The 18,017-nt window shown below is 50.2% G+C and overlaps 1 protein-coding gene across 3 annotated transcripts; it reads right to left on the reverse strand.

Moving 5' to 3' along the window:
• Positions 1-906: 906 nt before the first annotated feature.
• SPINDOC (spindlin interactor and repressor of chromatin binding) lies at positions 907-13,537 on the reverse strand. 3 transcript variants are annotated; one of them, XM_081843004.1, is made up of 9 exons: positions 13,293-13,537; positions 10,779-10,875; positions 9,079-9,271; positions 8,012-8,302; positions 6,360-6,464; positions 5,461-5,547; positions 4,362-4,481; positions 3,533-3,583; positions 907-2,148 (listed from the first exon to the last, which is right to left on the reverse strand). In XM_081843004.1, exons 3-9 carry the CDS (start codon positions 9,233-9,235, stop codon positions 1,724-1,726), a joined length of 1,236 nt encoding a protein of 411 aa, XP_081699130.1. In that variant the 5' UTR covers positions 9,236-9,271; positions 10,779-10,875; positions 13,293-13,537; the 3' UTR covers positions 907-1,723. The 3 variants fall into 3 exon arrangements, with proteins under 3 accessions (XP_081699130.1, XP_081699129.1, XP_081699131.1); XM_081843003.1 differs by having other exon boundaries at positions 13,272-13,537; XM_081843005.1 differs by lacking the exon at positions 6,360-6,464 and having other exon boundaries at positions 13,272-13,536.
• Between the last annotated feature and the right edge of the window lie 4,480 nt (positions 13,538-18,017).

The raw sequence follows: 18,017 nt of genomic DNA on the forward strand, positions 1-18,017 counted from the left end.
GAAGTGATATGCATTGTGCCCAAAATATCCTAATTTCACGTACATGCTGATCACTTCCTGAACCGGCAGTGATTGACCAGAAAAAGGGATATTGGGGTTGTGGCGGACAGCCCAGCACTTGCAGATGCTATGAGAGCTCCATGTTGGGAATTGCTAGGAAATGAGTTGAACAGAAATCTGCCTTTGACCAATCTGTTGGTGTTAAAAGACTGAGGAACTGTCTCCCACAAGAGCCAACTTAGATAGCTTTAAGAGAGGATTAGCCAAGGCTATACATAGCTGCTCGCTACAATGGATCTGCCTAGAGACAATGCTCATCGTGTAACCTAGAGCAGGGTGACATTATTTAGCTTATCTTAACCTTGCAGGGTTTTTGGGAAGATAAAATGTGGCATGTTCTTAACCTGAGGTACCACTGTATATAGCAAGCTACATCTTGGTCACACAAGTAAGTCAGAGGTTTCTACAGCTACCTTTCCACTTCCTTCCAGGAAAGCAGGGGGCACAACCCAGTTAAAGGACACTTTGCAGGCAAACAAAAGCCCCATGACAAACATGGCCTTGGGATAGGAGGAGCCCCGACTCAGTGGGAGAAGCACATTGCAAGGGGAGGGACTAGATGTTCCTTTGGCTCTCTTCTAGCTCTACAGTTCTAGGATTCTGTGTTTAGCATGGAAGAGGCCCCTGGATTGGCTCCAGTAAAAGGGCTTAGGTAGCACCAGGTAGGACAAAGAATCTGACCTATTGGAAGGCGCTTGGTTGGCTTCTGTGAGGATGCTACAGAAGATGGGACACTTTTGGCCAGACCCAGCGTGGCTGCTCTTAGGTTCTTCATGCCAGCCAAACACAGAAAACAAAATTAAGACAGAAAGAGGGAGGGAGGGAGGGAGAGAGAGAGCAGGAGGGTATCATAAAAATAATTTATTGTTCCTTTGTATAACAACAACTCAGATTCCCTTTAATGTAACTCATCCCTGGGAAGGTGCTGGGCAATGGCGCTGCCCCCCCCTCCCCGCTCGGGTGTGTGCCGATTAAAAGTCATATAACAGGGTGTGAAGCCTCATCCTGCCCTGCCATGGGTCCTATGTATTGTGCCCTGTTAGCTGGAGTGTCAGTGGGGGGGGGGGCAGAGAGGGGGAAACATTATTGCCGAGGAAGGAGCCAGAGGCATCCCTTGCCTGTTCCGCTGATGTGGAAACTAAGCGATTAGGGGGCGGGAGTCCCTGGTCAGGCAGAGCTCCACCTCCTGATATGCTCCACCACCCCTGCTCTCTCTGGGGAGACAGAGAGGCAAACTTTTGGGAACACATGGGGTGTATGTGGGGGTAGTTGCCACGTGAAGGGTCTCCCCCAAACCTTTGGAGGCGAGGCAGCAATGGCCATTTCCCTCTCCTGCCACACAGACACACAAAACATTCACCTTCCTCCCATCATCCTCTGTGGTAGTGATCAGGCGGACTGGTGGGGAACGGAGGGCAGGCACAAAGACAGAAGAGGCCGTGGCTGACCCCGGAACATGCTTGAGTAACGAAACGAGACAAGAATGACGCGCCCTCTGGGTAGGGAGCCCGAGAGGGGAAAGAATGAACCCCACTTAGTAACTGGGTGCCTAACCTTTCTTCCACCCGCCCACCCCCCAGCTGCCATGGGTGGCCAGTCCAACGACTTACGTCGCCACATTGGCATATTGGAGGGGTGGGATGGGTGACGGCCAAGCTCCCCTTCACTTCCTGGGGGCGGCAGAGGGGGACTGGCCCCTGCTCTCCCAGACTTCACGGATGGTGCGGCGGACCTCCCGCGGGAGGTGGAGGGTCTCGGAGTGGCACCGGAGGATGTGCTGCTTGACGGCGGCCAGGCAGACGCGGCGCAGAGGGTACTCGCACACCATGCAGACCAGGTGGTTGGCCGCGGCGTCAAAATCCACGAGGAAGCGGGCGCGCCAGGTGGGGTTGAAGCTCTTGGCCAGGAGTGGGGCGTCCTCACTGCCCGCTGCCGCCCGCTGCCGGCGGGGCTTGGCGTCGCAATCTTTGGCGTTGCTGCCGGGGGAGTTGGCCAGGGCGCGAGGGGCAGGGTCCCGTGGTGGGCAGAGCTGGCGGGGAGGAGGATCCGTGGAGTGGAGCCGAAGTAGAGACACAGAGCATTTGCGATCTGGGGAGGAAGAGGCGGCAAATTGAAACAACAGGCCGTTCACTCAGTCCACCTATCCCAGTTGGAAGGGACAACGGGGGTCAACTGACCCAACTCTCTGCAATGCAGAAATGTTCTGCCCAATGTGGGCTCGAACCCACAACCCTGATATTCAAGGGTCTTGTGCTCTATCAACTGAGCTGCTCTCGCAACTAAAAGTGAGCATTTAGCCAGCAACAAAAGAGCTCAGCTGGATCAAGCCAAAGGCTGACCATCTAGCCCAGCCTCCCATTCTCATGGTGGCCAACCAGATGCCCATTATGGGAAGCTGATCACAGAATCAGAGTTGGAGGGGACCCTGGGGATCATCTAGTCTAACCCCCTGAAATGCAGGAATATGCAGCTGTTCCATATGGGTATCGAACCTGCGACCCTGGAATCATCAGCGCCATGCTCTAACCAATCAAGCTATCCAGGCTGCTAAGCAGGACTTGAGGACAAAAGTGCTCTCTCCAGCCACCCAGATAGATCAGTCGGCAGAGCACGAGACTTAATCTCAGGGTTGTGGGTTCCAGCCTCACACTGGGCAAAAAGATTCCTGCATAGCAGGGGGTTGGACTAGATGACCCTCATGGTCCCTGTGATTCTGTGAATCCCCAGCAGCTGGTCCCCGGAGACATGTATTGCCTTCATTTACTGCTTCCACTATGGAAGTAAAGCAGAGCAGCTGTGGCTTGTAGTCATGAATAGCCTTAAGCATCATGAATTTGTGTAATCCTCTTTTATAGCCATCCAAGTTGGCGGGCAGTACCTACACCTCAGAGATGCCCCTGGGAAGTCCCCAAGCCTAGCAGAAAGCTCAGGGGGCGGGCAGGGCTGAGAATGGGGATATCTAAAGAGAAGAGATGTTGGTGTGCAAATCCTGCCTTGGGAGACGGAAGGAGTTCCAGTCCAGTTTTCAGCCGGGCTTCAGCCTTGGCTGAGCTTGGAGGGAATAAGCCAGTGATGTGAGGTTGCTCTTGTTTTGGTGACTTTTGATACACAGCCGGCAAGATTGGAGATAACATTCAGCCTCCCAATTAGCAGGGGGGAAACCATAACACAGCAAGGACAAGAAACATCGCTCGTTTGTGCTAAAACAGGGGTGGCGAGTTTCTGGCCTGCAGGCCAATCCTGGCCAGGCAGGGGGTCCAGTTTGGCCAGCCCTACCTACCCGTCTGTCAGCTGCTGTCACTCAGGAAAATGGGTTCAATTCTGCCTTGGCTGTGGAAACAGGCACTTGCAGCCAGAGTGGGATTTAGCACCCCTGGCAGTCAGCTGAAGAGTGGGTGGTGGGTGGGCCTAAATCCGACCCAGTTTTGCCCCTTGCGCCTGTTCCTTATTGGGAACAAGCGGCAAGACTTACCCACTGCTCTCTTCCTTGGGCCTGGCTTTGCTTCAGAGTCCTGGGGTGGTTCTGTAACAACAACATCGATAATACATTGTGGCCACCTGTAGGAACCCGTGCCATCAACATGCCCCCAAAATCCCAGAATAACGGAGTGGGAAGGAGCAGTGATCTGCAACATTCCAGGCAGAGGGCCGTCCCAGCTCTCCTTATGCCAACAGCAAGACCACCAACAGCTTCCAAGGAAGCCTGGCCCCCTGCCATTTCCACCCCTTAGCTCTAGTTCTGCAGGTGGGGACGGGACTCAGATGTTGCTGGACTCAATAACCCCTAGCCGTTGGCCGTGCTTGCAGGGGCTGATGGGAGTTGGAGTCTTCCAGACCTGCTTTAAGGGGTTAGAACATGGTGGCCAGTGTTCCGTTTTAAGGGTGGGGTGGGCAGCCTGTGGCCCTCCGGACATTGCTGGGTGCCCAACTTGCAACAGTCAAGGAGGGAGCTTTTTCCCCCAGCTTCCTGACCCTGCCCTGCCCCTTCCACCACTGCCAGTTGCCAGGGTGGGAAAAGAGAAGTCGATGGGATGGGAGGCAGAGGGTGGGGAGAGGTCAGTACAAGTCCGAGCCTCCAGGACACCGACCCTCAAGCCCGACTGCGGCTCCGCCTCCACCTCCTCAGGGAGGCCATGTGACAGCCTGGCTGTGTGCATGTTGCATTTGACAGGTAACGTGCCTCTGGTTTGGGCCCGGGCGGCAGTGGCAGCAATGCACACATGTTTTACCTGCTCCCCCCTTCCTTCTCCTTTCCCTCACGCAGGGAGATTTTTAAGTATGACCGCCAAAGCACTACTCACCTGGTTGAGTCCGGCAGTACAGTTTCAAGGCAAAGCCAGCTGGGAAAGTGCCGTCCGTGAAGATACGGATTTCGGCAGGTGCCGAGCCTGGGACCCCACATTCCGAGAGCCATTCCTTCCCTGGGAAGAAAAGAGGCGGCGAGGAATTAAGCCAAGGATTGGGCAACTTTTCAAGCCCGAAGGCTGCATTCCCTTCTGGGGGCTGTGTGGAAGTGGCACCGGTTGTGGAAGGGGCCAGCGGTGAAAGAGGGCAAAACATATTGGCTCTTTGTCAAGTAGGATGGCTTACACACACGCTCACACTCCCCACACGCCTGCCCCACTTTCTCTCCTCCATCCAGACAGGCTAGAGGCATAATCTGAATTCAAGGACATATTCCGGCCAGACAAAAACACTCAAGGAGGGTGCAGAAGGAAGGCCATGGAGGCAAGTGGCCTGGGAAGAGTCCCGAGTCTGCCACCACTGAAAGTGACTGCTATAAACTCAAAGTTAGACCCATTTAAAGTGATGGGCATGGCTCCACTAGATTCACTAGTTTAAATGGGTCTACTCTGAGGAAGAAACTTAAGTTGGATGTAACCCCCACAATCCTATTCTGTCCCCTCCCAAAACAACAGCACAAAAAAAATATGTACTCTGTACCAAGCAGAGCCAAATTCTGCAATCTGTGTAAGTCAGGCACGTCAAACTACTCTGCACCCCCCCACCCACATTTTCACCCCACCTATTTTGCAAATTATTCTGACTGTGTTGGGGAAGGGGCACACAGCGACTTTTGCAAGAATGAAGGATGGTTTCGTTCAACCCACCAAATTCAGGTTTTCAGTATTACCAAAACCTTGACGGCATGCTGTCAAGCCCCTCTTTAAAGGTTAGAAACTTGACTTTCAAAGGAGCCAAGGAGGAAGGCAGATAAGATCCTACAAATGTTTGGCGCCTCTGCGGAGCGCTAGCCTGTGGGTGGACACACAAGGAGGCAGCTAGGCACGCAAAGGGAAGGAACGGCGGCGGCGACTGAACGGAAGACGCTTCCATTGCTTTGGGGAGGGAAAAACCTGCCCCCACTCTAAAAAGCAGCCTTACAGCAATGTTGCTAACCTGTAGTCTTGCTGGGATGCTTGCTCGTGTCTTTGATGGCACTCAAGCTGTGCCGCCTCTGCTGGCCTTGTGATCGCCGTTCAGGGTCTAAGCATACATAAAGGAAAAAAAGTTCCACAGGTTAGGTCCATGGTCTTCAACTGGTGGCTGGAGTCAAGTCATATCCCACTCCAACGCTAAAGTGGAAGGCAGTGCCTGTGGCCATCAGGCTTCGCTCATCCTGCACACTTTGCAAAAGAAGGGATTTCCAGATGAGGCTCTTATCCCTACAAGAAGAGCCTACAGTCATAAAGACTCCTCCTACCCAACAGCCAGAGGTACAGAGATGCCCTCTTTGGCACCTGGGCACCTGGGCAAGAGAAGGCTAAAGCCAGACACATGTGTTAAAAACAAACAAACATTGGAATGGGGTGTCGTCCTGCTGGTTGAGGGATTAAGGGCCATAGCTCGGTGCTTTGCACCCAGAAGGTCCCAGGTTCAATCCCTGGCATCTCCAAGTAGGGCTGAAAAAACTCCCCCCTGCCCCCCCAATTGAAACCCTGGAGAGCTGCTGCTAGTCAGTGTAGACAGCACTAAGTTAGATCCCTTGGCGTAAGGAAGCTTCCTATTTTCCAGTTTAAATTCAGAACCATGAGGACTAGAATCTCATTTCGTTTTTTAAGGGAGGGGCCACAGTTCACATGTTTCCTGCAGAAGGGCCCAGGTTCAGCTTCCTGGAGGCATCTCCAGGTAGGGCTGCAGAGCGTCCCCTGCCTGAAATCCCTGTCGGTCCGTGTCGGCAGTGTTAGGCCAGACGGCAGCTCCCTATTTTTCTTACGAGTGGGTTCTGGGTCTGAGAACGATGACGATGACCCGTCTAAGCGACGACCACCACCACCACCTCCGGCCCCAGCACTCACCGCAGCGCGCTCTCAGGTGCCCACGCTTCCGACTCGCCGGCTGCCGCTCCTCCGAATCGAGGAGCACCTCTATCTCAGCCGGCTGCTTGCTCTTGCCGGGGTTGCCTGGCAGGGGATAGTTTCAGAAAGGGGAATCAAAAGCAGCACACAGCACTGCGTGTTTGCTCCACGGCAAAGAGTGGAAATGGGCAGCAGCGGGCAGAGGACTTGGCCTCCCAAGGATCTCATCTTCCGTTTAGGGGGAGGGAGAAAGGAAAGAGACAAGTTTCTAGCCCTTATGGATGTGAATTGGTACTCCAAGGCAATGCCTGAAGGAATCTTGGTATCCAGGGTGGAGCTGAGAGAGAGAGGCTAAGTCAATAGGCAATCGTCTAGGGCAGCCTTTGCATACCCAGAGCCCTCTGGGTGTTCTCAGCTACAACTCCCATCAGCCAACATGGCCAGGATGGCTGGGGCTGATGAGAGTTGTAGTTCCAAACACCCAGAAGGTGCCAGGTTGGCCTTAGTGCTTTTGCCAGCTGTTTGCTTCTCCCAGTGACTAACAGGCACAAACATAGGCAGAGTGATTGCATTTCTATACATTCTTCATGCATAAATGCACAACTTCCTGGTTGCGTTGTCCAACCTAAAGGCCAGTATCTTCCAACTCCTGTAGTCATTAAATGCCTCTAAAACCCACAATTCAAGTGCTATTTCACTGTCAATCCTCAACACCATCAGGCCTCCTCTTGATCCCTACACTCAACTTTTGCCCTGGGACTGCAAAGATGGAGGGCAGCATGCCTGGACCTCTGCCACCACCCGGGGGTCTAAGGAAGGCAGCACCTCCTGCCTTCTAGGAAGAACATCACAGCAAGGAGGAGACCAGCCTGACCCAGTCCACTGGCCAGAGAAGGAGCAGCTGCAGAGAGCTGGCTTCCCCTCTCCGTGCCAGGGAGAACATTTATGAAACACTATGTAAGCGAGAACAAGTCCATGAGTTTGCTTTTTCCCTCCCAATCCTTTTTCCTTTTGTGCTGTGTCTTTTTTCAAGTCTGTAAACCTGGTTGTCTGCAAACTGTCCTGGCTTTTTCGGCTAAAGAGCAGAGAAAAACACTTCCACTGAAACGTTTGCCAACATCCTGTTAGTGTAGTCAAACAATGACTTGAAATGATTCTTGAAAGATTTTGCCCTAGCAACAAGTCTGCCCTTGGCAACAAGTTTTCCCCTTATCAACAGGTTTCTTTATAAGGCAAGGTCTGGATCAGAGAGAGAGAGAGGGGGGGGGGTGTATGTTGGAGGCTGTTGCTCTGGCCAGATGGCTGAAGAGCACAGTGAGACAGAATGATTATCTGAACATAGTTTTACTTTACTTTACTAGACTAGTGGTTCTACAAGATGTAATGTTAGTTCGACAATAAATGCATTCAGAAGAACCAAAATGTGAAGAAATGGATTCTGGAAGACTTTCTGGGCGACTCTGCTGACCGGAAAAGGAACCCCAAAGGATGGCAAACTGCACTGACACCCCCAGCCCCTTCTCCAGGAGGCACAGGGGAAATGGAAGAGGCAGACACAGAGGGCGACTTTGCTCAAAACCCAAAACCTTTTCCAGACCCAACTGGAGATGGCACCATTTAATACAACACTGATCTGTGTTGGTGTGTGTTACCTGCAGGGGAAGCTTGTGGCTCTGGCTCTGGCTCTGGCAGCACCACCCCTTCGCTCCAGGCTTCCAGGATGTTGCGCTTCTCTTCGAAGCTGAAGTCCAAGGAGTGGGCGTGATGCTCCAGAATGTGTTTGCGGGCGGCCACAGGCCCCGAGGCACTCAGGTTGCCGCCGCACACCATGCACACTGGCTGGCTGCCCCCCAAGCTCTCAGCAATCAGGTACTCCTGACTCCAGGAGCTGCCTGCCTCTTCTGGGCCAACCTCGGCCACCGGGATTACAACCAGCCGCTCTCCTGGGGGTGAGAAAGGGGGCACGTTGGGATGGAGGAGGGGTCTGATGCCAGCCTTGGAGACAGTTCCCATCTCCCTGATTCCTTGCGCGCGCTCTGCCCCCTTCCTTTCTCTAACAGAGATGCGCTCCAGACGCTGCCGGACTACAAGTCCCATCACCCCCCATGATCATGCTGGCTGAGACTGATGGGAGTTGGAGTCAGGGCAGGCAGAGAGAGCCCTTGGCTGCCCTATGGATGGCACTGGGAATGAACCTCCCATCAGCCACAGCCAGTGTGGCCTACCAGCAGGAATGGCGGTGGTTTTTGCCTAGAGAGAAGCCACAGGACCTCCACTCCTCTCTTCTAGGTCAGCCTCATTGGCTCAAGCTTTTTCCAACAAACAGCTCTTATTATTGTTTCATGGGCTAACTCAAGGCTGGGGGTCCTTTTCCATCCTAAGAACCCAATAAAAGCCCTGCAGGTTCAGGCCTGCAGCCCCTCCAGCACCTAATTCATGTAGTGGCCAGCAACAGACAGTGGAGGGAGAACATGGCCATTGAGGCTGGTAGCCATTGATCACCTTGTCCTCAGTGAATTTGCCTAATCCTCTTTTAAGTTGGTGGACACCACCCCATCTTGCTGGAGGGAATCTCCCAGTTTAGCTATGTGCTGTGGGAAGAAGTATTTCCTTTTGCATGTCCTCAAGCATCGGACTTCGTTGGGCATCCCTGAGTTCTAGGATGATGTGAGGGGAGGGACTTTCCCTGTCCTGCGCCCTGGAGGGGCACGTTCCCCACCTCTGTCCACAGGATCTGCGTGGGGCCCATCCAGCCTGACTGGGGGGCAGCTGGGGAGCAGATGCCCTGCGGCCACTTTCTCTTTCTCCTTCTCTGTTTTGCACTTCAAAGAGACCTTGAGGTAGTCCAAGAGGGGAGCTTCTGCCTTCAGTGCCATGAGTGTTTCGGTGGGGCTGGCACAACAAAAGCCCACCTGTAGAAAAAGAAGAAGCACCGTTCAGGTTGCAGAGGGGGTGGATGGAGATGGGAAAGAAACACTTCCAAGGTGACAACCTCAGTTCCCACACCTCTTTTTCTCCTGGCCAGGAAAAACCACACACACACACACACAGTGGTACCTTGGTTCTTGAACGGCTTGGCTCCTGAACAAATCGTCTGGCTCCTGAATGTCGCAAACCCGGAAGTAAATGTTCCCGTTTGTGAAGTTTTTCAGAAACTGAACATCCGACACAGCTTCTGCTTGAGTGCAGGAAGCTCCTGCAGCCAATCGGAAGCTGCGGCTTGGTTTTCAATCAGTTTCGGGTGTCAAACGGGCCTCCGGAATGGATTAAGTTCAAGAACCAAGGTGCCACTGTATAGGAAGGCTCTGTCATTATTTATTTATTTAAGACATTTAAATAACACTTAATATTTAAATATTCTCGGTGGCTGCTCCCAGACATTGGGACTCCCTCCCTACAGAAATTAGACTGGCTCTCTCCTTGTTGTCCTTCCTCCGGCAGGTGAAGATTTTCTTGTTCCAACAGGCGTTTGGGAACTCACTGCTTTTAAGAAAAGGGCTGGTGCTGTGCTGTTTTTATTGTAATTATTGGTATGGTTTCAGTACATCCTATGTATGTATACATTTTTATTTTTATCAATGTTTAATTGTTTTTCAGTGATTGCTTTTTCTGTTTTTAGCGGCTCTTATTTTTTACCTGTAAGCGGCTTTGCTTCCTATCAGGGGGAAAAGGTGGGGTATAAACAAGCAAGCAAGCAAGCAAACAAACAGAATCAGAATTTCTAGGCAGTGTAAACAAATTGTTAAAAACCATTCGAAAATAAGAACAAATAAAACTCATCACAGAAACAGAGCTTTACTGACTTCCTGCTGATGAAGCCAAAAAGGAAAAAGAGGAAGAGAAAATAAGCAGACTCAGACCACGACACGAAGCATTTCTGGGATTCAGTTTCTGAGCAAGCTGTGGGAAACATAGCTATTTGGGGACCTGAAGGCCATTGCTATAGTCACTCCTCCCCTCAATTATATTTGTTTATTTCCACTCACAAAAGTCTTCTTTGTCTTCAGGCCACGGGAACCAGGATGCGGGCGGGGATCCGAAGGCCATACAGGGGAGACATACAGAGCCAAACTGCACCCTCTGTTGTTCACTGTACATTTTAAAGTATTATTTGGATGAATGCAAGGATAAAATTTGCCAGCCTGCTGGAATATAGGATACCCCCTTCCTCTTTGCTGAGTACATGTGCAAAACATCCTAAGAAACCTGCTCCCTGAGTAGTTGCTACCCCCAATCTTTTGTTTTCTTATTCAGGATTTTTTAAAAAAACAAACAAACAGGCATCCTGTGTTCAAATTTACCTCCTACCACCTTGAGGACTAGAAACTTTGTTACTTTTAAAGCAAATACTGCCACACTGTGGGCGAAAGGAACTGCATAATGAACAGGGATGTGACATTAATTCCAAACCCTTCCTACCTGTGGCAGGGCGTCAATCCGGATCGTATCCAGAGGAAGGGCTTGGGATCTAGAATCCACTCAGTGCTGCCTGGTGATAGCAAAGTCACTTGCTCTTCTGGAAACAAGAGTGGGGAATAGTAAATCCATTAGCCACAAGAGTCTTTGTTCCCTAGAAAAGAGGAGAACCCAAGGGGAAACATACTTGTGTTTTCTTTAAGAAAAACTTCACATGTAGAAAGTGCCATCATCTACGAAGAAGAGGGAGGCTGTGAACACAAACTCCATGCATTTAAAGCACATGGCTTCCCGCAAAGAATCATGGGAATTGTAGTTCTGGGAGCAGTAAGCTACAATTCCCAGGATCCTGTGGGCAGCCTTACTGTGATCAAAGTGCATTCAGCATAAAGCATAACAACACAACCTAGAGGATGTTTGTTTAATACTTTTGTATTAACCCTTCTCTGCTCCTGCACATTCAGGGCCAATCTCTTTTTCCCCTGGTTTGAATATGTACGGTATTGTCTTTCTTGCTTTGACTGCTGGGTCTTTGCCCTGACACCAAATCCCCCCCTCTTTAAATTATAAAGGTGTACTCCATGCATGTCCGAAAAAGGAACAGTCTCAACATCCCGTGGAATTCTAACTTCCCTCCCCAAAGTCACAAGGCCCTGTTCACATTTTTGCCATGTCCACAATTACTCCCACCAGAACCTCAAATCTCCTCCATCCTCTAAAGCAAACCCACAACTATTCCTTTTATTATGAAATTGTCTATTCTGATCTCATCGTAATAAGCCACTTTGAGCATCATTTTGGGAGGGGTGGGGGGGAAAGATGGCCTACGAATAAAGTGATAATAATTATGAAATAATATCACTTTCCTTCAAGTCTTTATTTCTCCAGAATCTCATTTCTCCCACCAAACAATTTGCATTGTCGCACCTCCCTGTTCTGAACCTTCTACCCCTGTTCTGAACCTTCTACCCCATCATCATCATCAAAAAATCATTATTTGTACCCCACTCTGGGCGGCTTACAACAAATTATTGAAAATACAATAAAACAACTTTGCACCTCCTTCCCCCTCACCAGGCACCATTTTAATTCATTCCTGGATCTCAGCTAGCCAGCCAGCCAGCCACCAGCCTGACTTCTCCTTCTAGACCTCCCACCCTTCTCTACCTTGCCCCCACCCACAGATTTCTCCTCTGTTCTCCCTCTACATCCTGCCCCACACCATCCCCAGAGGATAATACTCTTTTCAGGGTCTTTGTGTGTCTCATCTGCATCTTAAAAGAGGCAAAATGCCCCCATCTTTACCATTTTCACATCTCCTCCCTTAAGAGTCCATGGGTTGTCTCCAGTGTTTAGAGTAGACCCATGGAAATGAATGAACCTGGCTGTTCATTTCAGTGGGTCTGATCTGAGTAGGACTTAGCTGGATACAACCCTAACACACTAAACCATAGCTGTCAACTTTCCCCTTTTCTTGCGAGGAATCCTATTCGGAATAAGGGAATTTCCCTTTAAAAAAAAGTGAAACGTTGACAGCTATGCACTAAACCGCCTTCCCACTACTAGCCATGCCATAGGCTCCCTCTTCTCTCTCCCCCCCCCCATTAATATTCTTCTGACCTCCCCACATGCTCACCCTTCCTGAGCCAGGCAACCCCATTGAATATGCCTACCAGGCACTTGCCCTTGTGACTTGATCCTCCATCCTTACTTTCCCTCTTACAGTCGCACCTCAAAAAACCAGCCCCAGTCCCCACCACCATCCATCTTGGTGACCACCTAGCTCTTTAACAGTCCCTCCCCTTCAACCTAAGTAGCTGTGGGGGGACGGGGACAATAGTGACCTTGTAATACCATTAAACTGCAAGAAGAAAAATAAGTTCTCCCCCCGACCAAACACCACCCCAGGTGTTTTTCGGGGGGGGGGGAGAGACACCAGGCCTTCTCCCATCCCACCTGGTGGTGACCATCTCTGTGTGTGCATGCACGCAATGAGCACAGCAACCCACCACAGATGCGTTTATGGCGGAGGATGGGCAGGGAGCACCAGCCTCTTCCCTCTTCCAGATGTGCCAAGCCAGCTGTGGAGGGCCCCATCAGCCCTCCCCCCCAACCCAGCTGTGTTTATGGGGGGGAGCAGCACCCCAGTTATGGGGCCACCCTAGGTGTGTGGGAGGGGAAATACCACCATAACTGGGGTGGCCCCACAACTGAGGGAGAAATATCACCATAGCTGAGGGGCCACCAACCCTTCCCACCCCCGCTGTGTTTTGGGGGGGACACCACCCCAGGTATGGAGGACGCCAGCTCCATCCTAGCTATGTTTATTGGGGAAGAAAGCCCCCACCAGCAACGTCTATGCGGGGGTTGAACAGCTCCCCAGCTGTGGGGGGCACCAGCCCCTCCCCCACCCAGGTGTGTATAAAGCCCCCCCCCATATTTGGGGGCCGACAGCACCTCTCCCCCCCCCGCACCTTGGCCCCCGCCCCTACCTACCCAGCGGGCCTCTCTCCCCACCTGGCCGCTCAGCTGCTTGAGGCCTCCCGAGCTCTCCCGTTGGAGCCCCCGCCACGCAGCATAGAGCTCTCCGGCTCCCAGCGAGGCAGAGCGGCCTCTCCTCCCCGCTCCCACTCTATGGTTTCATTGTCCGAAGGACCTTTCCCTCCTCCGCTGTGTTGTCAGAGATAGCCATAACTTCCGGCGGGAAAGAGAACGCCGCCATAGATACCTCGCCCCGGCGGCTGTTTTCTTATCTCTACGCTCCGCGTCGGAAGTTGCGTGCGGCAAGGAAAGGAACAGTCCGCTTTCAGGCCGGAAGTTCTCGCTCGGGAGCGCGACGACGGCGTATAGGTCTCTCTTTTCTTAGATCTGCGTTGCCTTCGCTACCCAGCGAATCCAATGGCCAGCGCGGCGTTCTCTTCTCTTCTCCGCCCCTCGGCAGTTTATAGACCGCTCGGCGCAGGGGACAGACCGGGAGCATAGAGGCGGGCGGCTAGCGAGTCCGAGAAAGGTCGCCCCCTGGAGGGGAAGGGGTGGAGTTGCAGGAAATATAAGGGAGTGACAAAGGCGATTTAGAGCCTGCAGAAAGGAATCAAAGAGCATAAGGAAAACGAAAAGTCCAACTCTGCCTGCTTCCAAATAAGTGCCAACCAGAGATGCCTGTAACAAAACCCCACAAGTCTTCTCCTGATGCCTCCCTGCCAGCATCCCTGAGATAGACTGACATTTGAAGGTAGACTGCCTCTGGCTGTGGAGGATCAGTTTAGCTGTCATTAGTACAGTGGTACCTCAGGTTACATACGCTTCAGGTTACATACGCTTCAGGTTACACACTCCGCTAACCTAGAAATAGTGCTTCAGGTTAAGAACTTTGCTTCAGGATGAGAACAGAAATTGGGCTCCGGCGGGGCGGCAGCAGCAGGAGGCCCCATTAGCTAAAGTGGTGCTTCAGGTTAAGAACAGTTTCAGGTTAAGAACGGACCTCGGGAACGAATTAAGTTCTTAACCCAAGGTACCACTGTAATATAGCTCTTCCTCTAGCTCCCTTCCTCCATGGGTAGGAAGCCATCAGAGCTAGTGGCCGGCCCTCGCAACACATTGTAGCGTTGAGTTCCATGTGTTTGCTTGAAGAAGTGCTTTCCTTGACTTCTTCTCCACTAGCTCCCAGTCAGTTTTGTGAGAGGATACCCCCCTTTTGAATCATTGTGGGACAGTAAGAAATAGATGGACTATCCATTTTCTTCTGTACATATAGTGTTACAAACGTCTATCAAGTCATATCTTGGTTTACCACCCCACCCTGTAAACCCCCCAAATGTTTTAGCTTAGCTTTCTTTGCAGGGAAAGTTCTTCAATGATCCGATCCTCTGGAAAACAACAAGGAGCCTTGTGGCGTCTTTAAGGTGTTTCAAGGCTCTTTGTCCTTTTGGCGACAACAGTTTAGGAATCTGAGTAAACTTCAGGCCCCTTTCTCTATCTCCCGTTTTCTTACTCATTACAAATCAAATTATAATGAGGGGAAACAGCAAAACTTTGGAGGGCTACAAAGCTCTGAAACAAACAGAACATCCATATTGTCTCGCTAAGCCTTACGAGAACCTTATAAGGTAGGACAGTATTATAACCCTTACATAGCAGACTACAGGCTGAGGCTGAAAGAACTGCCTGCTGCCCAATTGCCTAAGCAAATTGATAGAGCTCCCCACCCCATGTGGGAAGAAAATAGATCTGACCCTTGTGTGTGTAATTAACAAAAGTATCATCTGGATGCCTAGCTTCAAAACACAGGGCTTTGCACTCCCTCCAGCAGAAGAGAGCCCCCAGCAAAGTTAAAAAAATAAAGTGGGGGAATATGGGCTGTTAGACCCATATTATCTGCTTTAAAGCTCTGCCCCTCACTCTACCCTTCTTGCAATGAACAGACCACACACTATTAAGTAAGTTTAAAATGCTTTACTTACTAAATCTAAAGGCCTGGTTCATGAGTTGTTCCATGCAGCAGTAAGGAGAACACAGCTAACAAAATACAGAATGTACAGTGGTACCTCAGTTTAAGAACAGTCCTGTTTACGAACTATTCGGTTTACGAACTCCGAAAACCAGAAATAGTGTCCCGGTTTGCGAACTTTACCTCAGTCTAAGAATGGAAGCTGAACAGTGGAATGTTACCAACGGCGAGAGGCGTCATTAGGGAAAGCGCACCTCGGTTTAAGAACGGTTTCTGTTTAAGAACGGACTTCCGGAACAGATTAAATTCATAAACCGAGGTACCACTGTAGTTTCAAACATGCATGTCCTGAGCTTGGAGAAAGTTCAGGCATGTCCATCCTGGTCGTTTACATGGTGCAAAGAGAATGAGAGAAAAGAAAAGAAAAGCAGCTTTACATTCTCCCTCACGGAGTCTGAGTCTGAGAAGAGAACTCTGTGATCTTAACTCCTTTGGGCGCCAACTAGCACTCATGTGTAGTTATGTTTGAATGCAATTTCCTCCAGCCCACCCCACAACTCCCCTGTGAGGAAAGGTTACAACATTGAGACTTTTTAGGGGAGACATGACCACAGTGTATAAAATCATGCATTGTGTGGAGAAAGCGACAGAGAGATGTTTTTATCCCTCTCTCATGACACTAGGGTGGAATCTACACACACATAAAATGCTTTTTTAAAAAACATTTTCAAAATATATATTGAATTTGCCACTAGCTCACCATCGCCATCTAGTGTCACATTTGTATAATGCACTTAAAACACACTTAAAACGTTATATTTGCAGCTGTATAGCTGAGTCCTAGAACTCATGGACATCCAGTTCAGCCGAATGTTGGAAAATTCATGACTGGGAAAAGTAAGGACTTCTCCACCCAGCACTAAGTTAAATTGTGGAATTTGCTACTGCAAGATGTAGTGGTAGTCACCATTTCTTAGATAAATTGTGAAAATGCTGGACTAGATAGGCCTTTTGCCTGATCCGGCAGAGCTCGTATGTTTTTGCCCTTTGTGGTGCGCTTGGTCCAAATTTGGCCCCTCCTACAGCTTTGCAATCCGCTGTGTAAAGCTTGGCCCTTAGAACCCAGATGCCAACGTAATTTAAGCCTAAGGGGATATACTGGAGGAAATGCTATTATTGAGCTTTATCAACTGCTGAGCACGTCAGTGGCACTAGATTGGAAAATAAATAATAATGGTAACAACTTAATGTCACATTTGTCTCTGTTAACAGTGACACAATGGCCAGAAGTGCAACAAATAAAGCTACCAACCCCGGCCGTACCCATTGAATTCATACCCTAGGATAGGGGAGGCTGCCTTCCAAATGTTGCTAGACTCCCATCAGCCACTGCGGGCCAAGCCATTAGTCAGGGGTGATGGGAATTGGAGTCTACACCTGAAGGGTCACAGCTTAGCCACGCTTGTAGACACAGGAGTCTTGCCAGGTGAAAACCGACAACCCGGACCCAAACTCGACAGTTCACACAACCCAATGGGCAGCTTGTAAATGTGGTTTTCCTTCAAGTCTTTCAGCAAGGGTAAACCGCGTCTCTCTTCAACCATGCTCAGCTCCAGACTCAATCTACCTAAACAGGGATGAACTGATGTGTTGAGTTAGTGTTTTAATCTGTTTTTAGCTTGTTGATTTTAATAAAATTTTGAATTTTTTAAAATACCAGTTTTTAACTTTGTCTTTTATTGATATGTTTTCGCAAGCCACTTTAGAGAGTCTCCTTACAATCAAATGACACAAGCTCTGTTAAATAAATCAATAAGCTTATTGCATCTTCTGCCTCATGCTTCTTCAGCTCCCTGTCAACCCCATTAAAGTTGCCAACTTATTTACTGTCCCCTGCGCCTGTGCTCAGCCGGCACACGTTAGCCAATAACGCTGCTGATCTCTGCGCAGCAAATCAGTGGTCATCTGAGGACTTCTGCAGATAAAACTGTTGCTAACAGCGCAAGAGCAGGCTGTGCCTGTTTCCCCCTCCCCTCCCTTCTGGTCAGTTGGCAACCCCAAAACCCCTTTGATTGTGTTGATCAGTCCTCTGTCTATCCCTTACAGCTAGGATAAAGAGTCTGTGGCCCTCTGGATTTTGCTGGACTCCAGCTCCCCTCAGCCCCAGCCAGCATTACCAGTGCTTAGGGATGAGAGGAACTATAGTTCTACGGAATCTGTAGGCCCACAGGTTCCTCATCTCTGCCCTACAACATCCTGAAAATATGGGCCCCAAAGAGGGTTGATCTCTCCACATTTGTTGTTCTTAGCTAAGCTCCCATGTCTTCGAACCCTGCCAGGTAGGCAGAAATGCAACAAGGGAAGATTTTCATAGCAGTGCATCTCTGTATGCTTCACCTGTTGGATTTCTGCATATTTCACACCTGCCACAGAGAGATGTGTCACAAGGGCGGAGAATGCTAACTCTCCAAAACTGCATCTAGGAATCTCCATGATGTATTGACCCATTTACCTGCTTGTGCATTCCTCTCTAGAATGTGCATTAGGGATATTGAGGGTACATTTAAAGCACATGGCTTCCCCACAAACAAATTTGAGAACTGTAGTTTGCCCCTTGTAGGGCCAAAAAATTCTCAGCACTTCTAAAAAGCTACAGTTCCCAGAATTTGTTGTTGGGGGAAAACGTGCTTTATTCCGGAGTCTTCACTTTAAAGCCTATTCACACACACGAGCTGTAGTTTGTTAAGGGTGCTGGGAACTGTAGCTCCGTGGGAGAGGGGTAAACTACAGTTCCC

The sequence above is a fragment of the Podarcis erhardii genome (assembly GCF_964252035.2).
Source record: "Podarcis erhardii genome assembly, chromosome: 15".
NCBI lineage: Eukaryota > Metazoa > Chordata > Lepidosauria > Squamata > Lacertidae > Podarcis > Podarcis erhardii.